General features: G+C 40.1%; 1 protein-coding gene across 4 annotated transcripts in view; it reads left to right on the top strand.

Annotated features, from left to right (window-relative positions):
- Positions 1-23,085, top strand: part of LOC110987942 (bis(5'-nucleosyl)-tetraphosphatase [asymmetrical]-like) — a 53,735-nt gene that overhangs the window by 4,220 nt on the left and 26,430 nt on the right. The window contains exons 1-6 of one of the 4 annotated variants that reach the window (XR_015425172.1): positions 18,938-19,102; positions 19,264-19,599; positions 19,743-19,854; positions 19,992-20,233; positions 20,347-20,623; positions 20,983-22,697. The exons of 2 other annotated variants lie outside the window; for them this stretch is intronic. Coding sequence is in view for 1 of the 2 variants with exons in the window: in XM_022251103.2 (XP_022106795.1) it covers positions 20,513-20,623; positions 20,832-21,042 (322 nt within the window). In the remaining variant the exon portion in view is untranslated. Of the gene's footprint in view, positions 1-18,937; positions 19,103-19,263; positions 19,600-19,742; positions 19,855-19,991; positions 20,234-20,346; positions 20,624-20,831; positions 22,698-23,085 lie in introns of those variants that run through there. One more of the 4 variants, XM_022251103.2, reaches the window with a different exon arrangement.

The following is a 23,085-nucleotide window of genomic DNA, read 5'->3' as shown; positions in this document are numbered from 1 at the left end:
ATCACTCACAGTGCACGCTCACTTTTTCACGTACGCACTGTGTCATAACAAAATTAAATGTTTGAAAGGCCTTTGAAAAAGTCCTTCTCAACGGCGCTTAATTTTTTTCTCAAAGAAAAACTGTTGGCAGGTTTCAGTTTCTTCACTTAAGATTTGTAACTCAGGAGTTCCGCCTGCCGATTTTCTTTGAAGGAGTCCCGCTCAAAGTGGTCTTCACAGACTACGAACACCTTACTTGGCACCAACAATTTAAAGTTGAATTTAACTTTCCTCATGTTGTGAAGCCATTTCTTACAAATCTCTGGGTGTTTCTTTGGATCTGGACTTACAAAAAACTCTGCTTGTTTCCAGTGTTTGGCTTCTAGGACCATCCAAATGACAAATTGTCATTTTTTCACTTTCCGGAAACCTTTCATACATTTCCACGCGGCATGCATGTGCAGTAGTCGGGTCACGATTGGTGGTTCTTTGACTTTAGATATAATGGTAAGGGTGCAATTCAGGAACCCAAGCTGTGTTCACTTGACGGTACCAAGCGGGCGATTGTGTGCAGCGTGTGAAGGTGTAGACACTACATCATAATGCCCCAAATATTAGACAACTTCATGAAAACGTGGTAATACCCTGCAAGTCCTAAGAGTGAGCATACATGTATATGTCTTTGTTATTGGCCTTGGGTACTCAACCACTGCCTTTTCTTTCTCTGAGTGTGGCTTCACTTTGCCATTTTCAATAAGGTATCCAAGATATGAAACCTTATGGTTCCTGAATTTACAGTTACGTGTACTTGGTTTTGCTGTCAAACCTGCTTGCCTGAGCTTGTCTAACACTATCATTTATCATCAGTTGAACCCCTAAATTTGTTCGTTTCATTCCAGCAACTGCAGGAATAGATTTTCTGAATAAAATCGAGTACATAATTTACCAGAGATGACAAATGCTGAAGTTCTCCACATGTTAGCCTGCAGTTTTTTAATAATTCTGGTGGAAAGAGTGAACTATTTTGTTGTCGGGGAAACTGAATGTGCGAACTTCGCCGCATTAAAAATTGTTCGCGAATGATGTAATACAACCCGACATCAGTAGGGAGGCTCGTAAATTTTTTAACTATTTTTGTCAGTGTTCTGTTGAATTGATTTTGGAGAGGATGTCATGAGAAACATTTTATATGAGTTTTGATTCCAATGGACTCTTCAAAGCAAAGAAATACTGATTGAAAGCAGAGACATTTTGAGATGTTTTGATGTTGTGTGCACGTGTGAGACTGTAATTATGGAGAGCAAACTGATTTTTTTTTCAGGCCTACACAAAGACGAGTGTCAGTCTTGAATGGAAAAGCTAAAAAGTTCACATTTCCATAAAATAAAATGGTGGTTCTTATTCGTGCCGTATTTCAATGAAATAGTTTAAAATGTTTGAAACTGGAAATTAGCCAGACTAGAGGAGCTAGAGAAATTTGAGTCACAATTTCCTATTTAAGAAAATGAGATCCCAAATAAACAGTGCCCTGATTCATGTCCCCAAGAGGCTTTCATGATGCATGCTACCGGAGATTTACGGACAGTAAACACCTGAATGCTGCTCGGAAGCGCAAGCTGCAGGAAGATGCTCCCTTTGAAGCTTCGGTTTCTTCCCCGAAGAAGCTTCGGGCGAGATCAAGTTTTTCTTCCGGAAGATCTTCAACTTCACATTCGGGTGTGTTGCCTGTGAAATGCACTATTTGCAGTAAAGTTAGTTAAGTTAAATAAAACTTATTTAGTTAGTTACTTAGTTAGTTAAGTTAATAAAGTTAAAATTGTTGGTAGTCATTATCTTTTTTCACCTTGATCTGTCTGTTCCTAAAAAAATTTAAAAAAACCAACCTTTTCTAAACCTTTTCCAAACAAATTACCTACATTTCAGGTGGAACCTTTTTTCATGTTAAAATGAATTTATATGTTTTCTACTTTCATTCACAAATGTTAAATAGAACCTTCTGTTATTTTCATAGGTTCCCTTTATGTTTCACTGTCGCAGTGGTGAAAACACTTGTGAAAAGGTGAATACATTTCATAGGAAGTGTGATTTTAGCTTGACCAGGGCTAACAGTCTGGCAACAAATATCATTTAACCCCCCTGAAATGGTATAGAATTAAGAGCACAAGATGGTTTAAATGGTATTTCATTGAAATTACTTTTCAGGAATGCTTCGTGAAGCAGCAGAGAGGAAAAGGATGAGAACATTCTGATTCACATTCGGGACAAAGATTGTGTTACCCTGGAGGTGCGATATCACCTCTTGCTACAAAGCATACTCTCGATTTCTGAAAAGCAAGGATCCTGAAGGGTAAGCTGTCAAGTTGGCGACTAGTTGTGCACGGGTCCCAGGCTTAAAGCTGTGAATAATATTTTACCAAGAACTCTTTTTACATTTCGCATTAGTTTCAGAAGATGACCTTTATTTGGTGAAAAATCCTGGCCTCATGTTTTTCAGTGCCCAGTATCATTTTTCAATAGCGTGTCTGTGATATAGACTTCAACACTTCATACGATCTTGTAATGAGACGATGTAATACAGGCCTTGCGACAGACATACAGCGTACAAACCAAATTAAACTTTTGCAAATGCCTGGAATAAAACTAACATTTGTGACGATTGAAAAACTGGCACTTGTACCTACTCCTGCTGTGCTGTGCTGTCCTCATTTCCATTTTTACACAGTTGTAGGGCTTGTTTTAACTGTTGACTTCTGTCCATTCTATCCAAACATTTTGAACTTAGCATATTGAAGTACATGTACTTGCAAAATGTGATGTACTCATAGTATCTTTCGTACAGAAAATTGTACATGCAAAGTATTCATGTATCTCATCACCATTCTGACTCACTGAATTGCACAAAAATAATTGCTACAGTGTGGCCAATCCACTCCTTTTTTTCTCCCATTTTCTAAAAATGGGTTCAAAGGCAGTGATGGGAAATTTTGTTTGAACGAAGTGACCCGTATAAAACTCGTCATTTACTGTTTGATTATATTAAAGGAGTGAGCTCGTGATGGAGCACCAAGAGACCTACATCATGTTGTGTGACTCAGTTGTTCAGTAGCGACTGATCGATTGCCAGGAAATCCTGAATATGTCTAAGATTACTCAACTGTTCATGAAAATAATCAAGAAGCAGGAAGGAACTGACCTTCAATCTTACCGGTATGATAAGTTGACATTTATTTAAATTGCCTTAATTGTGCTTTACAAAATAAACTCCTTCTAAAATGCTCGAATCAGGAACTGTTGATACTGTATTTGGAATGGGAAGTGGTTGCACAGGCAGTCTGTTGTGCCCTGTTTCAAATTTACAATATTATAAATCAACAATGGAAGGAAAAATGGGATGTACATGTGTAAAAGCATCGTCTGCATGATTATGTGCATCTTATAAAATTAACTTTGTGCTTATTTCCTTTTATTTTGTGCTGCAGTTTGTCATCCAATAATCACCCCTATAATTGTAACCATTTCTTGTCATAGAGAACCGACAAATTGAAGTATCGGCTAAAGAGAGATTATCCCGAGCTCTGCTTCCACAAACCTTTCTAGAGAAACAAATGAGAAATTGTTTACTCCTCGTCATTGTCGGCGGGAAGCGTTGCCGAATCCCTGGACACTTCAGAGGATCATTCATTAACCGACACTTCTGATGTTACAGATGTTCCATCCTCATCATACACTCTTACAAGGCAGGATGTGATAAGAGTTGTTTATAATGGAGGTGAGATCAACATTTTATTTTACATAAATTCATATCTCAACTACTCAGACATCTGCAATGTCACACGTTTGAATTAAATTCCACGACTTGTCCATCTGATGACCTCACTTTTGAGTCGGCAAAGGCATTAGTTCCCTAGGAGCTGTACAATTTCATAGCCTGATGTGTTGGGTCAACTGGAGAGCCAAGCATGACATCTTACACTGATGTGAAATTTGTAGACCGCATTAAAATCATGTCCATATCTCAAGACATCATTTATCTAGCTTCAAATGGGAGAAAGCAGACGCCAAAGTCACTTTGCCTGGGTATGATGACACTGCGTCATCTGACTGGTTCATCGCAACTGGTTAGGTTGCTCAGTAACTTTGGGCATTGTTCATCATGGGACACAATCATTGGCTTGGAGACAAGTCTTGCCCAGCTGCAACTAGCAACATCACATGTAGTCCCCAGAGGATTCGTAGAGGATACCCTAACGATACATGTTTGGGACAATATTGACTTCGGTGAGGTCATGGCACCACTCACCACACCAATGAAAACATGGTACAGAGCTGCATTGCAGAACCAACATCACAATATGAGAGGCCTAAAATCCAAAAAGGCATTCGTTCTCTGACACCAAGCATCACATTGTTGGAGACTTTCACCAGTGTTGGCAGACAATGTCCAAAATTTGCTAGCAGTAGTTCCTTGATAGACAGTTCCCTGCATGTGTCATCAGTGACTCCTGCACAGCCAATGGACTTTGCATTTCTACTGGCGAAGCATATGGATGAAAAGTCAGAAGTACCTGGCTGGATGGGTTTCAACATCAGTCTCCAAGGGGAAATGACGCTACGTAAGTCTGCAATCCACTACTTACCGCTAATACAGGCTTCACCAAGATGACGACAAATGTTATCATAGAAAGGAGTGTGTCCATTGCAGATAAACTGAAATTACAGCATATTGTCACCGTCTTCGACCAAGCAATATATGCCAAGGTTCAACAGATCAGATGGGCAAGAGATGTTTTGATGCAGCGGACAGTTGTTAGGCTTGGGTAGTTGCACACTTGCATGTCCTATTTGGGAGTGATAGGAAGGCGTTTTGGAGATGCAGGTCTCTGAGACATACTAATTGAATCTGGAGTGGTGGCTGCAAGTTCCATCATTGGTGTACTAAGTGGGCATTATTACAACAGAAGTGTACATGCTCACAAGCTTCTGTTCGAGGCACTGGAGAGATTGAGGTTCACGGTTTTCTGGGACACTTTTACTGATGAAGCAGTCGAGAAGTATTCCTGTGTATTACACAAGAGTTCAGACACAGAGGAACTACTTGCGCAGTCTGAAGAATTTGCCAATCTCCTGTATTGCTACAATGACTTCATACAAAGGAGCAAGGAAGAAAGCCCAACGTTTGCCCTGTGGAGTTCCTACATTGACATGGTGCAGCTACTTCTTGCTTTCATTAGAGCAACCCGTGAGTCAAACTGGCGTCTGCACGTTGGAGTCATTTGTTTCATGCTGTCATGGTTTTTCGCCTATGACCGCACCAACTATTCGAGATATCTTCCTGCATACTGGTTGGAAATGATCAGTTTGCCATCAACACACCTGAGGTGTTACGAAGAGTTTAGTGAACGAGGTGGATGGACCGTGCAGCGACAAGGGCGATATCCATTTGCTTCCATTGCATGTGTACAAGCCATCAAACAGACATATATGACAGATAGAGATGGCAAAACAAGAGGAGGTATCACTGGCTTCACCTTGAACCATGGAGCAATCCAGCTACGGATACTATCACAACCTGAAAGATCAGCTATAACCAGGAAGTGCGAAATCATGTTTGGATGTTGATGGTTATGATCGCAAACCGAAGGAACTGGACAGTGCATGAATTAAGAGACATGAAAAAATGGCAGAATCTATCATGGCCACAGGAAACAGCATGATCAACCCCTTTGATTGCTGTTCAAAGCTGTTCAAAGGAATCTGTTTGAGGTTGGTGAAGTAATAAGTGATGAAGTGAAATCTCACTTGCTGAATGCATTTCATGAAGGTAAAGCGGATGCAGTCCGATATATGGAAGACCGCTTGATCAAGAACAAAGTGTACATGTATTTGTTCCCACCGATTTAGCAAAGAAAGCAAACTACAGAGAGTGTTGATGATGCCAGATACAACACCTTCTGTCGTTCCCCGTCCTTGGAACAAAGTCTCCCACCAACAAAAGGTTGGAGTAAAGAAAATCCAAGGTGCAGATTTGGAGTTACGACTTCAGCAGTTTCTGTTGAGCTACAGGGTGACCCCACAGTCGACAACTGGAAAAAGTCCCAGTGAGTTGCTCTATAGACAACAAATTTGAACCAAGCTAGACCAGCTGAAGCCAAACATCAGCAGACGAGTAAAAATGTAACAAGCTCAAATGCAATAGTCACGAGTTTCCAAGGTTAGAGTGTTACAACCAGCTGATACTGTTCTGGTCAAGAATTGTGGTTCTGGACCCACCTGGTTGTATGGTGAAGTTGTCCAAGTGTTGGCTTCATCAATATATGAAGTTTGTTTGTCTGACGGGTGTGTGGTCAGACGCCATATTGACCAAACTTGACGATGTCTTGCTAAACCAACACACTTGAGTGAGACAGTTGACAAATCAGGGGAGAATGTTCAAGAAGCATTGATACGGCCAAGCAACCTCCCAGAGCCAATACCATTGGAATTATCAAAGCCACCAGTAACTATGGAAGTAGTCCCAAACAACTCAAAGCCGAAAGAGTTGTCTACCCCAGAAAAGGTGCAACCTCACACTGAACCAGCCCAGCCCACTAGGGTGTCAGAGTGACAGAGAAAACTTCCTGTGAAGTTTGCTGATAACATTATGACCAAACCATAATTTGTACGAAGCATACATGTAATTGAGTAGTTGGCAATTCCTGGGTACATGTATAATCATAGATTAGAAGTAGAGCGACACTTGTAGTCTAATGCAAATGAGTTAATGTATACTTGTTTTGATTAGGAGTAGCAGTCACAGTGACTCATGTTTGCCAGAAAGGAGTTCTTGATAGAATTTAGGAAAGTGTTTTCTCCAGGTTGTAATCCAAAAGGAGAGTTGATGTTATTAGTTCCATAGTTTGACTTGTTGCATACTGGTAGTTCCTTAATAGCTGTTGTTAAGAAAAAAATCAATAGGTCTGGAGCTCCACTGATTACTACATATTGAATGGACTATTAGTGAGGAAACCGACTATATAGTACATCACGTAGTTCATTGAATTTTCTTTTGTAATTCATAATTCTCATGAGGGAATCAACTTTCCATACTGACGCATGCTCTATGGTATTTCCGGGGGTACTTAAGCTAAAGGGGGAGGAATATGATGTATGTATGCATGTAGGTATTTATTGTGTCTATTAATATACATACATTGTCACACGCGCATGCGTGGTTAAGCGCTTGGAGTTTGGTTGCTGTAATTAAAAACAGAGCTGTTAGATCAGAGCAGATCAGCAGACAGATCACGGAATCCCTAATTATTCTGCCAACGTGTACATGTACATTGTCTCAACAATAGGGACATACCCTGGATTTTTCTGTTGTTAGGTTTAATTGGATTTTCAACGAGATTTGTTTCAACTAGTCCATATTATTGTTAACAAGCTAAGTACGCCGTGTCTTTGAGAACTTCAAACACATCAAACTACATGTATGTCAAACTAAATATACTATATACTGCGTACTTTGCATAGTGCCTAATGCCAGTTCAAGTGCTAATGTCTTTGAAATCTGAAATTCTGAAAATAATACCGATATTTACATTTTCACTTCTACTGTGTTACGGTGTGGTCTTTTTTCCTATGATGTACACTGTATGGTAAATAATTTTATAAGGAATCATGGGTGGCTTTCATGACCCGATTCCCGTTTTGTGAAATTAGTCAAATTCAGAAATGTAAAACGATAAAGGGGACCACTCTCTTTGGGTGAGGAATAAACCCTATTTATGCTTCAAGGGTTTTTTGCTGGGGGGGTCAATGTGTTGTGTTTCATTTGCTCACAAGAGGCTTCAACAATACACCGTAACTTTTGGAATATAAACCGCAGTTTATATGTTGATTCTCATGCTGAAAATGTCCCTGGGCGGCTGATACTGCAACAAAAGTATAAAATCAGTCACTAAACGCTGCGCTTGGCCTCAGCTCAGCCTAGCCGGGCCGCCACCACAGCTGCGCCAGCTAGCCAGGCATGCAAGCGATGAGCGTTCTAGGCACGAGGACAAGACAGTCATGTTTTTGTTGGTTGCCATTTGCATTGGCTCAACTCACATTTTATGAAGGAAACCAGTCTAGAGAGACTGAATAGAGTTGTTAGTGCACTGTAAGTACCGTTCACAACACAAATTGTGTGGTGAGTCTGTTCGTTTTCCTATTTTAGAGTTGTATTATCAATGTTGTCTATTATTTCACTGGTCTTTTGGTAAAAAAAAAAACCTGCTGCATGGCTGAGAGTACATGTATACGTCTTACGCATGGGCAAGGTCCATTTGTAATTTATGTAATATAAACGTTTATGCACAAAAATCCTCCTCAGAGAGCACCAAACAATTTTTGTTTCAACCATGTCCAGTTCTTGGTGCAATGTTGCAAGACTGCACTTTATACATTTCTTTGTTAGCTTGTGAACAGAAATATGGACTAGTTGAAACAAATCTCGTTGAAAATCCAAACCAAACACCAGAAAAGTCCAGGGTATATGGAGTATCTGCCTATTTCATACTTAACAAGATGTCATTTCGGATACGCTTCGCGAAGGAAAGTACCAAATTTGTACTTTTCCTGCGTGGAGTATCTCTCTCCTGCTCTCCACATGTGTACATGCCCACATGATGCAGGTTTGGAATGTAATGTGCGTGCTTTGTGTATAGCAGTGGAAATTCAACATGACAGAAAAATGACTGAAACAATGGAGTTCATAAGTGCGGCATTTTTTGCCTTGATGAAGCACAGCCCACCTATATTAAAAACAACCAGTCCGTATACAATGTATTTTCCAAATTCTTATGAGTGCCGATCTGCCATGCTAACAGTGGTGTGTATTCTCTATTTCAACAAAGAGGATATTTTGACACAAAAATCAACATGGTGTCAGGATCACTATTAATGAAATCAACTTAACAAAATCAAAAAGATTATTACCATCATTTATTACGTAAATATGGAGGTTGACCGATTTTGGTCGTTTCTAATTTACATTGTAAATAGGCATATTCAAAGAGCTTGCTTCTGTTTTAGGGAGCCTGGCGGGGTTCAGTGTTTTTTTTAAATATATAAAACAACTATATTATTTGGCAGAAAAAAATGAGCAAAAAATGTTCAAGCCTAACTAGCAAAATAGTTTCATAGGCCACATTTGAGAATGTAAGATCAGAAAAAGTTTTCTTCATCCTTGACTAGTAAAAATATTCGTAAAAACTTACACCACTTACATTTTGTACATGAGGTACCGGTAAATAACCAATAACTCATTAATTTCTAAAAGTCCCCCAACTCTTCTGGGTCATTGCTCAGATAAGACAAGTCGCCCCGCCGTGAGTAAAAGTAAAATACCACCGAAACAAGTCACTTCTGTGAAACACTCGTCCACATATCTGAAGCATCGGATTCATACATGTAAGTTGGGGTTGCCAGCTTTAACTTCGCGCAGCCGGCACCGGTGCAGTGGGCCGACGACCCAACTCGCCATACTCGCCAAATTTTGATGGAGTTTCATCCAATAGCAAAAATTGTTAAGCGCCGTGTGGAGACCAATTGACCAATTGAAACGGTCGTTGTATACATGTGGCCATCGCCAGCCCTATTACTCCATGTAAATTCAACGATGTTATCTCATCTATAGACAAACAAATCATTCTTTTGGAGGTTTGAATTGTCATTGAAAATACTTTATAAAATGTGTCCTATTGGAGATTTGGGGAGGAGGGAACATTTCAAAACGAAAGTAGACGGGGTCACCAGAATGGAGAATTTCAGAGGGGCAATGGGTACGGTGTCGGGTTAAAAACCCAAAACAAAATCGTATGTGTAGCTTGCTGTGCAAACACCTGATGTGGCTGTCCCGCACAGTTGGCGCTACGCAAGGAGTCATCTTGCGAACTAATTTCTAAGATACATGCATTTACATATATGCAGGTCATCCAACTCAATTTTCATCAAGAAATATTTGACGTTTTTCAGTGATGGGGCAATGAGCTCCAAATGGGTAGTGTTCTGGGGTATAGTGACTTTTTGTAACAGTTCTTATTTGAAGAAATATGCCATACATGAATTTGCCAGTACTCAGACGTGTTTCTATCCCAAGTCTGTTGCCATTGATGAGGTGATATTGCTTGGGATAAGACCATGGGTTTCTTTATAAATCAGTTGCAGACCAGCTCTAACACGTCTGGATTCAAGACTATCCCACTGGAGTTGAGTAAGTAGATCAGTAAAACTAGATTGGCGCCTGTAGTCATTGAAGACAAACCTCACAGCAGGCCTCTGAATTTTTTCAATTGTGTCTTTGTTGGGCTGCTGGTATGGATCCCATATAGCATGGCGATATTCCAAAAGTGGACTAACCAAAGCAAAGTAAGCTGCTGACTTAGTTGATCTATAACACCAGCTCAAGTTCCTCCTAAGTAGGCCCACAGTTATGTTAGCTTTCATTGCAGTTTTGTTGATGTGTTTGGTCCAAGTCATGTCAGACGATAGCTCAACACCAAGGTAGGTGTGGTCTTTTACTTCCTTGAGGGTATGATCCCCCATCATGTATGGATTAATGATTGGTTTTCTTTTGTAATTCTCATGATGAAACATTTTGCTGTATTGAAACTCAATGGAGCTTGTGTAGAACTAGCAAGGTATACTGATAGACCAATCCGAAGTTGGAGGAAATAGCCAAATATCTGTCCAATATTCACAGCTATTAGAAGAAGTATGGGACAGACTAATAACAGAATTATTTGTCTGTCGCATGTGAGAAACAGATGTTTTCTTGTGAATTGCTGTATGTAGAAATTTTTACATAGATGTTGAAACAGGTATTCATCACTTTCGGAAATACTTTTGGCGGCTGTTACCCCCACTGATGCCATTTAACCAGCACAAAATTGCCCTCAAACAAAAAAACTTTTCCGACCTACCAACCCGATTTTTGAGAGTCACGCCTGCACAGCACAACTACATCATGTATTTTTTGGGCTAGTGAAAGACTGCCTGTATGCAGTAGGCCTTAGTTAAATAACAATAATCGTGGATTCTGAGAAATCTTCGGCAAGTGTTGATCCGATTCGAGCAAGCAAATTTATGACATGGCCTGCCCCATCGCGCAAACTAAAAACAAAAAAATCATCACGGCCTGCTCGAAGGATTGCTCAATTTGGCTGCGAGTGCGGTTCTGGTAGGACCAGGAAAAAAAGGGAATTTCAACCCCTGACACTGCACGTTACAACTCTACCTTTAATATGGCAGATCAAAAGCTGGTAATGGCAGAACAAAATTGATTGTGTTATGACATTTTGTCCAAGCACTTGTTAGGTGTAATTTTGCGCTCTGCACTGGTGGATAGTGAAGCATTAAATAATATATGTAAATAATTTGTTTGCACAGAATGATTTGTTTTACTGATATGATTTTGTCACCACTTTATACATGTACATTCTATGGCTTGCTGTGATTGCCTTTCCATACAATCTGTGTTTCACAGCACACTTTTGGCAGTTTTGGAATTTGATCCCATCATTTCTCCTTCCAAATTTTAAAACACAAGAAAATTACCATCATTACAGTCATGATTTTCTACTGTTAAAACAACACATTATTGGAGAATAATCTTACCTTGCAATTTTTCTTGTTCTTGGTATACTCGTTTGCTAGATGAATTCTATTTGTTCCATAAGAGGTTTTAAGATAGTCCAAGGAAGTCAACTCACTCTAGGAACATCCTGGGTTGGACATACAGTACACGTCGCATACACATCGTTATGGAACCATATTCTATTTTAGGACTCTATACTTACCAATTCTTTGCATCATTTTCCAATATTTCAACCCTTTGAACCCTGAATTTTATAGGAGCGTTGACCTTACCCTGATTTACATGTATTTGCATACATTGTCTCAGAATAACACGTTTTGTTTTCAACCCACTTTGTGCTGTTGAGTGTGATCTATGTGTCTATATATGTCTATATCATTGAATAAAGATTTTCTACTGTGTACAGGGTATAAATCAATGCAAACAATACAACTGAAGTACTGTTTGGATGGCGTAACCATGGAAATGGGGCCAAATTTGCCTCGCACATTTTAGTTTTGATACAAATCTTTAGTATTTTTTTTTCAAAATACTTGTCTTTTATGTTGATTTCTTTTTCAATAAAGTCAAGATTACACAAACCACACAATCTTTTTGTCATTTTTATTGATTTGTTCACTTACCTTTCATCCATTACTTCACTTGGGTGTGCCAGGCATGCTATTGCAACAGTTTGATCCTGGTTTACCGACACACAGGTATGCTTTGCAATGGGAACACCAATGCACTGTCTTATGTTTCTTTGGCAAGTCTTTGTCAGTAACATTGGATTCGCAGAACCACAAACCACACACCTGTTGTTTCTTGAGGCATCCGGTGCTCTTTCAATTGTATGAACACCATAATCTATTAGTCTACTGTCCAGATCAACATCAGAACGTCAGCGACCTTTCTGTGTGCTGTTACGTACCTCACCAACCAGTTCTAGACAGAGTTTTTCAAGAAAGAAGTGGAAATCGTAAACTCTCTGGTGATGTGTGTAGTGTGGCTTGTAATAGTCCATCAGGGCGTAGCTGTTGTAGGCTGTCCACATGAAGAATTTCATAACCAGTCTTCTTGGCCGTTTGTAATGGCGATGACACTTTTGCAGCCTTGTCGTTTGACAATTCAAGTCTGCTCCACCCATGTTTGTATTATATGACTTCACAGCTTTTTGACAGTTGACTGGGATCTTTCTGTGTTCTTTGGCATCATACCTCTGCACTGTTGTCGCTGGAGAATCCACATAAATTGACTTGACAAAATATTCTGGCTTCTTATCCTTCCATACAACAGCTGCTACCTTTCCATTGAATAATAGTACTGATTCGCCTTTCTTTAGTTCCTTACTGCATTGTAGAATTTTACGAAAGGACACTCAATTTGTCATGGCTGTGCCACACAGTTGTATTCCATGCATTAGCAAGAATTCTGCCAGTTTTACTGAGATATAAAACCTGTCTGTGTACACGCAGTAATTCTGATCCCTGTGAAGGTCTGTCAATCTCACAACTATAGGTTTCAGGTGACACCAAGGCCATTGACTGCTCGGCCATCAGTTCTCTTACCCATGTAGATTTCTGCATTTGTGATATAGCCAGTCTTACTTTCACAAAGCAGAAAAGTTTTGATACCCATTTTATTGGTTTTTCCTTTATGTACTGCTTGATTGCCAAAGTGTTCTTTGTGGGGATCATTCCCTCATCCAGAGATAGCTCACGCTCTGGTATGTAGTATCCCTTGATGTTGTCAAGAATATACATGTACGTGAATACAGGTGTTGACTTGTAGATCTTGTCCATTTTATCCGGTGTTGGATCGTCCTCATCCACGCAGTGAAGCATAGACCATATTCCTATAAAATAGTCCTGGGTGATAACCTTTGAAAATCCAGGCGTTTCCGTGAGCAAGTTGTCATGGGCCCTTCGGTAATGTTCGTAACGATCTTTGTGTACTAGCATTTCCATGGTTATCCTACAGCCCAAAAAAAGCTTTCATCTCAGCAGTGGTAACATCAACAAAATACTTTGCATTGTAGTTGTTTGGCTTAGCAGCCTTTCTACGTGCCGCATTGCGGTTTGTTTCAGTTACCAGTACTTCCCACAATGCATCATCCCAAACTAAACTGAAATATTCCAGTGGGGAACTATTTAAATCAATAGTAGCAGGAAAATTTTTTGAACAGGTAGTTCATAGGGCTGAAAGTGGAGATGAGTAAAACCTCGAGTATTTCCACTTCACTGGCACTGGGCAGCCGGGGCATGGGTGTCTGCAGCACTATGGCCTCTACCCCTACCACAACCTCTTACAGGTACATGACCTCTACTTCTAGCATATCCAGCTATAGCTCTGCCCCTTGTCCTGGCTCTTCCACCACATCCATGTCCACCATGTCCACATCCATGCCCCATTCCTGCATGTCCAGCAGCTCCTGCACTGGTGTCACTATCACTGGTAGCACTGTCATCACTGTCACTAATTGGATGAACATTTGCAGCAGGTACAGGTGCTGTAACAGGTGCTGCCGGAGCCAAAGGCCAAGTTGCCGCCTGGCCTAACACTACTGATTGATACTGTGCACGTGCATTATTGTCATTCACTGCACTCACCATACTAACATCAAAATCATCGGTAAAATCACTGTCCGACTCGCTTTCAAAATTACAGAATTACTGTAATCGGATGCATCCAAATGTTCATCATCAATGGCCGCCATTTTTCGCTTTTTTCCACTCAGATACAGTCGATAACTTCCTAAAAAGACGAAGAAACTATGGCCTAGCGCTCCGTTGACAAACTCTTCTGTAACAAGCATTCTGATTGGCTTAAACCCCTTTGATATGTCAAAGGTTATCTGACGTAGTCAGAAGCCACTTTTGCGGCTTTTCGGGTTGACGCACTTTCATGGGGAAGTCACTTTAGCGGCATTTTGGTTCAAAGGGTTAAGGAAATGACCACCTTGAAGAATTATTTGTCTATTTGTTAGTGACATACTAAAGGTGGACTTCGTATGCTATAAAGTTTTCTTTACTATGTTATGCTTACTTGATAAAAGAGTATGCCTATAAGCACATATTGTATGAACATCCATGTGTGTGCCATAAACAAGCCTAGCTGCATGTGTAACTACATTATTCTTCACAATTGTTTTCTTGTTCTTTAAAATCAGGGGTGAGTGTAACCAGGTCGAGTTTCGCCCTACTCTCACCTGACGCTGTTTCCTTTTCTTTGTTGAGTCGTATGGTCACATTGATTCCATTCCTTTCATTCTGTTTCAACTACGTCATGTATTGTATTGTACCTTCGCAGTACATTGTACGTACGTGGCCATGCATAGATAATTTTGACTAGCGCCCTCTTGTGGTCTAACACTTGTTTTGTTCTCACAGTTCCACCCCGGTTGTTGCTTGCAGAATTAGAATATAGTAGCATCCTTGCATTTGTTCTTATTGCATACGGGACACTCTTTTGCCCATTTTCTGTGTTTTCTTGTAAAGTAAAAACATGTAGGCTGCTGATTTCAATCCAATTTTAGCCAGAGATAACATCGCCCTTTTGCCTCTAATATCAATCACATTTTTTGCAGCTTAAGTTACGATAGGCATAAAAAAGCAGTCCAGCTGGTGAGCTGCATTTTAAATACATACCTGTACATGTACCTTTGCATTCGATCATGTTACATGCAATTATTTGTATGGACTTTTAAGAGTGGGTAATTTTAGACGTACTACTTTCTGAACTGTTTTCTTGAAGCAACTCCATTTCCTTGAGTTTTGTGAGATTGCAAAAACGGATTAACCACTACCAGCCGGGGACTCCGGGATCGGAGCCGTATGGTTTATATGTGTGGCCGGGGTCTCCGAACTCGGACAAAGGAAACAAGGCCCTGTAACAAAAGACCGTTCTCCGAACAAAAGACCAGGCTGCTGGGCATGACCGGCATTTTTCACTCTCAAAAGTGGTGATAATCCAGCGTTATTTTGAAACCGTATACCAGGGTTTGGGGTATTTAGAGCAAGCGGATTACCACCGGGGACAAAAGCTCTCCACCACCGCAGCGATGAGCCACACAGCACCGCTGCATGCTAATCTGGCCCCTATTGAAAAGAGGTCAGCAGTGCACTGAGCCAGGTTCGTGAACAAAAGACAGTTGTATAACACCGCACAATCTGGGCTCTGTTTACAAGGCTGCAGGCCTGGCTGAAATATTCGGGCGTCAATGAAGGTCACTTGTCAACTTAGAGTAGTGCCTAAAGATTACTCCGTGCGGCTATAAACGACTGTTAAATGGAATGATGAATTGTTGAAGGATTTTGAAACCGGAAAAAATGATAGTCATGCCGGCCCAGCATCCTCAACGTTGAAAAATGCCCCAGTCCGAAGTGGTTAACTCAAAAAGTACATGTAGCAGGCAGATACACCAGCAGATTTCCAACCAAAGTGAATTATCAATGGTAAAATAATTATTTTGTACATGATGTGTTTTATACTTGTAATGATATGTGATACTGTGGTAAAAGTGGTACTGTTGTAATAGGTAATGTGGTACACATTACTGTAAGGGAATCGCTGCCCCACAACAATTAACTTTAAACCTGTAAGAAAAAAAAAATTCATGTAATTTACTGGTTATTTTCTTTTACTTTTCGTCATCATCCCTGTTGACTGTCGTTTTTCTTAATATCCTTGATACACCATATTAAAAATTTGTACAGTGAAACTAGCTGCCTACCCCAATCCTCATTTCTGAGTAACGCATCCGTACAACAACTCAAATGGTGAAAATCCAGTTGATTGTTGGAGAACCTCTCTGTATGCAAAAAACAGATATGGTATATATTTGTCCCATTGCTCAGGTTTGTTTTTGTATAAGCAGGTAGCGTGTGCCACAAGTTCTCATTAAATCTTTCAACTGGACCAGTAGTGTAATGGTGGTATGGGCCACGTTTGTGCCCTTAATTTTCATCATTTATCATTAATTTAAATATCAAATGAAAGAGCTCTTTCTCCTCTACACAATGAAATAAAAAATGTTGATGTGCAATCATTCAATGCACATATCGTGGCATAAGAAAAACATGTATCAGCTCTTTTGAGAAAAAGAGTCAGTTACGTGTCAGACCATAACTTAATTAGTGCAGTCACCAAGCTTGCTTAAAAAATGGTTTAGATATGCATGTACATGTATATCTAGAATAATAAAAAATAAAATATTTGTCAGCTCTTCCCACTTTGTTTGGTTATGGTAAAAAAATTGTGAAAACATCATCATTTTGAGTAAAACAGTTCTGAGTGCAATTGCTTTCCTTTAATTCACATTTCTGATTAGGCTGTTATAACCTAGCAAAAATCTACTTTTTGCAGACTTCACATAAATAGGATAGGTGGGGAAACCTCTGGTGGAGGAGAGTATCGTCAGGTTGCCCCCCACTCAGGTTTCACCTGGTACCAACAGAGGGCGTTGTCACATAGTATCGCCATCGCTATGGTGGCCGTCTGTGCAGCTGCAGTGTGATTTTAGTAAATTTGAGCACTGTAGAGCTATAGAGTGTGGGGTAGTTGGACATCATCAAGGAAATGTTCTCATCCACTCCATAAAGGGAAAGGCAGACCCTTTCATGGCGTAAACAAAACAACCAGTCAAGAGGTGTTTGAAAGATGGGGCACGTTGTTCCCAGTTGGAGCAGGTACATGTAAGTCAGTAAGATAATAGATTGAATCGTTCTATTCTAGTATTCATTGTTCATAGGCCTGCATTATGACGCATGCCTATAAGGTAAAACTGAAGAAATGTTTTCCTGGACTATAGTATTTGTAAGTGCTTAACTGATCAGGGGTAACAGTTCCATATTCAGACATCACTAATTTTTCCTTGCAGTTTACTAGCCATCACAAAGTTTCAGCATGTCCTAAAAGTCAAATTTAGCCAGGAAAACATTGAAGCATTCACTTAGAAAACACTGTCTCCAGACCAGTGCCATGGCTACATGTATGTGCACAGGGCTTCAAATAATGTCTTTGTCATGTTTGTATGGACTCTTTCCTGATCGGGAAAGATGCATAATAAGACACTTGCATTTATTGCCCGATACTTGCTGGGTCCCTCATTCACCACATATTTTCAAATCTGATAGGTTTCCATAGTAGGCCTAATTGGCGAATGAGGAACCTGGCGACTATATCATCATGGACGTTGGATGTTACTTATTATAACCAAATGCAATATTTGATTTGGGGAAGCAAGATAAAAAATGTTGTATTGAATGAAAAAATGGTTGTCTGATTCTGCATCTTGTCGTTATATGTTATAGTCTGACACTGGTCAAGAACCTGGTTCACATTTACTTCTTATTGTCTTTGACTTTCAGGTATCTGTAGAGGTTGCCTAACCATGCACCAACAAGCAGTTTCTGGCCAGGCAGCGGAACAGATACCACCACCCAGTGATACACTGTCTATGGTGTGTGCTTTCAACTCAATAAAATAGCAGTATACCCTGTCTGAACATATACACGTATTGGTATATCATTGTCAAAAAACCTTACTTGTTGAATTTGTGTTATAATAGGGATAGGAAGAGCAGCAGAGTGCAACCAGTGATTGGTCATCATCAGCTGGGTTACTTCCAACAAGTTTCCAATCCACTTACACAAAGTGCACTCCAATTCCCGAGGTAACTAAAATCAACTAAATCCTGGCATCTTGCATCTTATTTTATTGTATCATATTTTATATCTTATATCATATTGTAGGGCAATCCATTTTGTCATTTTTTTTTAAATATCACTTGTCTGCAAGGGGAACGGTTTTACAGTAGCGGACTGGGTTTTGAAACTGGCATGGAATCCACTGCTCAGTACATGTAAATATAATGAGACATTAGGGGCAGACTTTTGATATTTAGCAGGGGGTTCGCAGAAATGAAGGCAAAAGTTTTTCAAAATAAATTTCTTTTACTCAGCAGTAAATTTATCTAGCCCAGCGGCACATATTTTGACCCAGCAGTACTGCTCTGAGTTGGGGGGGGGGAGTGAGTAGTCCTTTGCCCACCCTGATTATATCATATCCTGCTGTGTGCTGCATTATCTCACAGGATTTATTTATTTTCCATTTTTTCCAGCTTGCATCTGGGTCTTCATCAACTGATGAAGATGTTACTCGGGTTTCGGTGCCCTGGATTCGGCTTGGACTCCAACATCACGGCAAAAGAATGCAGAGCTCCAGTCCTTAAACACCTTCCTTATCCAGGGTGGAAAGCCTTCCTGTTGATGGACAGCTGCACTGGCCACTAGAAGAAGCATCTGATAGCACCGTCCGCTACTACAAAAGAAAAGCGAAGAAGGCCAAGAAGATCGGCTTCTGAAGATAGCCATCGGTGAAACAACTGCAGAATCATCACAGAGTGATCCAGATGTTGACAGCAGTACTCATTCTCTGGTGGAGTGCTATCAAGCTGCAGACAACTGGTGTACCAAGCGACAGATTTTGTCAATATTGGTTCAAAACATGACAAAACAAAGACTAATGGTAAGATTAAGTAAATGTTTCTCTTGAACTGTTAGATGCTTCGGTCAAAGACAACACTGAAATACTTAACAGATACATGTAGTTTGATATCTATGTTCCTCAGCATAAACCATCAGCATATTAGATTGATTGAAATGATTGTTATTGTTCTGTTGTTACAGCAACTGATTCCAGGCCTCACTATATACAGGATAGATGCGGCAAGAAAGCATGCCAAGGAAACTTGAGGAGGGTAACCAGTACAATTGGAACCAATAACTCGATCAAGACTTGAGAAAAGCAAGATTGATCACTTCATTCAATTCATCTCACACCCAGAATTTGTTCAAGATGTTGCATTTGGGACCCGCAAACTGAAACTTAGTCACGGAGAAAAGATTGAAGTTCAAAGTGTTCGAACCGTTGTGGTATCCCATCTTGTTGATTTGTACAAAGTTCACTGTCAAGACACTGGATTCAATCCACTTGGTCTTACTTAACTTTGCAGTATTATTCAGGTGAGATTTATATAAATTTCAGTCATGGCATTTTCATTTTTTATGTAATTTATGTTGTTTCTTATTATCTATGGATCGATTATGCATTGCAATGTTCTGGTCAATGGTTCGAAAAATGTCAAGGTCCAGTGACTCTTTTTCAGGTTTGTGCTGCTTCCAAGAAGAAATCTCTTTCTGGTGTGGACAATATAGCTGCCAAAGGCTCAGAAGGGTTTCAAGCTATGGAGGGATTGATAATATTGCTTGGTGAATGTGGTGAGTTTTCTACTGTACTCGTTCAGCAGCTGCATTTTACCAGTAGTCTAAAAGTCTCCTTTGAAGCAAGTAAAAACCATTCAAACATAGTCTAGTGTAAGCCAAAATAATGGCTTACTTTGCTTTTATTATTACAGTTTACCAGCTTCGTGGGTAGATGAGCACAAAAACAGGCTTTGAACAGCCTGTCATTACCTGAAATCTGACTTCAAACTCCATGTTCAGGAAGACCATTGTTGTCCTGATCACTGTTGGACTTATACACTGAGCACTAAAGATTCTTGCAGCCATCCCGATAATGTCCACTTTGAAGTGATGACCTACGTCTTCTGCTGAATGAGGTTGAGTTCTCCATATCAAGTGTTGATACAAAATACTAGTAAGTTTTATAGGGGCCTATGGAACTTCTAACACATCAATTCTCTCAAGAATGAATTCTTGGTGTACATTCATGACATCTATTTTTATTTGTGGATCTTTATTTAATTCCAGGTGTCCATCACAGAAGGAGGAAGTAGCGTAGGATTTTGAATATGCCAAGGACCGCATCATTGGTCTGAAACATCATATTGTTCGTACAGTGGCTCAGGAAAAATGCAAAGAGGATATCCTGACAAATCTCACTTCATCACAAGCACTTCTGACCATGGATTAGGCTATGAAATATCTGCCCAGGCGATTTAGGGAAGCTCAACAAGACTGGTTTGGCAAGAAAGGCATATCCTGGCATATGACTGTTGCCGTAATGAAATCTAGTAGTGAATTGGAGGTAAGAGCTTGAAAATATAAATCACTGTATTTATTATGTATGCCACCTCGTGCCCCCTGTGAAATTGACCTCTCATAGTTATGTAACTGAATGAAGAAAAGGGAAATGTATACATGAAAAATTGTCACTGACTTTATTGTATTGTGTCACTTATGATTTGGCAGTTGAATTGAATGGAAAGATTTTGTGCTTTGTTCATCTCATTCAGCAGTGTATCCAGAATTGGTGGAGGGTACTATTAGTGTTGGAAGCTCCATCGCTTGAGCTGAAAGCAAGACATCTAAACATTGAGAAAATCTATCTGAGGTCAGATAATGCTGGGTGTTACCACTGTGCACCACTTATCCTGTCCATAACAGATCTCTCCAAAGACGTAAACATCAGCATTTCAAGATATGACTTCTCTGAAGCACAGACAGGTAAAGATATCTGCGATCGAAAAATAGCTCCAATTAAAGCAAATATCGAGTGGTACATCAATAAAAGTGTTCTCACTGCCAATGACATGCACACTGCCTTAGAGTCGTACAATGGTGTGTGAGGATGCTATGCATCTGTTCTGAAGATTGGTGACATACCTTCCTCATGTGAATCTCTGAAATGGCCTGGTGTTACCAACTATACCAATTTCTGCTTTGAACAAAGTAGTGTGCGCTCCTGGCTTGCTTACAATATTGGCGACCAGTTTCATCCATTTACAAAACTGATTAAGCAACCACTTGGACCACGTGTCACCAACTACACTGTTGGAAAATACACAGAGCCCAAAGTCTTGACTGGAGCAATAGGCCAACAAAGAGTAAATGTTCAGTTCTCTTGCACAGAATCAAACTGTGTGAAAACATTCCCCACCGATGAGGTACTGCCGCATCATTTGGCAGCAGGACAGCATATGTTTCATCCCCTCAAGGAATCATGATTGGAGCAGATTACACGTCAGTAGGCTGAAAAGATAGGGGAGATGCAAGCTGGTACCCCTCATTCAGGCAAAGGTGGTGTGACTGTAACTTCAGAAGCAGCTTCGGCCTCGATGTCTCAGGCAATCAATTCTGGTTGGGCTCATAAATTGTCCAAGGTCAGAAAGAGGTTTTCACATGGTTGGTGTAAATACAGAAAAGAAAGAAAACCTAGGGACTGTGTCAAAACGTTTGAAAAGTCAGTTCCAGAAAGATGACTGGCTAACTGCCGTACAGATTGCCAGTTATTTCTCAAGCCTTGCTCTCTTCCACAAATCAGGGACACTGCCAGCCAAGGACTTGTCGGATGTAAATGATAATGCTGTGGAATCGGTTGAAAGACAGCTTCTTGTGGATGCTGTGCAGAAGCAGTGTGGGCTATGAAACAGTATACATTGAGTTTTGTATCATTTAATGATTTGTGTTTGATACATCATCCCCAGAATAATCATTCCCAACTTGTTTCCCATACAAGGCATGGTCTTTTTGAGTTGGGCAAGATTTTGCCTACATGAATTCGTCCACTTTTTTAGATTGTTGGTTTTTATTGTTTTTAGGTGTTTTTTTCCGTTTTGGTTTAATTTTTTTTAGGGTGTTATGGATGAGGAAGTGTCTGTATCTTGTATTTTCTTCAAAAGTTTCAAATGACATGGACTCTGTCAGTTATAGAAAACATACATTTACTACATTTGTGTGCACTGATGCAGAACATACAAACTACCTGCTGAAATCTGGTTTTTCCGTTACATTCTGCTTTGCCTCATAAAATGGGTCAAGATTTCACCTGATGTTCATGTCTGTACTTTTTTGAATGGAACTGCACACTCACATGCTTTCAATACCGTCTGCATAATATTGATTTTTTTTTGCACAGTAAATTAACAGAGACTGTACGATGAAGAAATGAACATTACCACCTATGCATTATTTTATCAATTAAATTAGAGTTATTTGTGTGTATTTGTTTCATTTTCCAAGTAACTGCCTTAGTCTAGAATGGCCCGTGCTTTGCAGCAAGAAGCTGTACAATGTTTTGACCAACACTACAATGACCTGACAATTTTGTGCCCAACAGCTTGCACTGATACGTGCACATGTATGTACAGCAGTGATCTCAAGTAAGTACCCTTTCGAGGGAGGTCATGCGTGTTACGAGCACTGGTACTTGCCCTATCTCGCTCGACATTTGCTCGTTCTTACACCATGGGCGCACGAAGAGCGCACAAAGTAGAATAAGACTGCAACAATGAAAGTACTCCCATTACCCAACTTGAAACACTCACATGTTTTGTCCGTGTAGAATGTCGTTAGTCTGGCCCACTGATGATGGCTTAAAACCACACACAACACAACCACGGCTTCGATCATATAATAGATCGCATTTTATATTCCGCTGGGACATTTTCCTCGACCATGGAATAAAATACCATACGGTTAAACGTACATTGAAAACAAAAACGATCAAAACGAGCTGCATAAACTTGACTTAAGAGAACATAACCACGG

This window comes from Acanthaster planci, linkage group LG05 (genome assembly GCF_054643075.1).
Source record: "Acanthaster planci isolate LZ-2023a linkage group LG05, COTS_SCS, whole genome shotgun sequence".
Lineage (NCBI taxonomy): Eukaryota > Metazoa > Echinodermata > Asteroidea > Valvatida > Acanthasteridae > Acanthaster > Acanthaster planci.
This window is presented reverse-complemented; position numbering and strand designations above follow the sequence as displayed.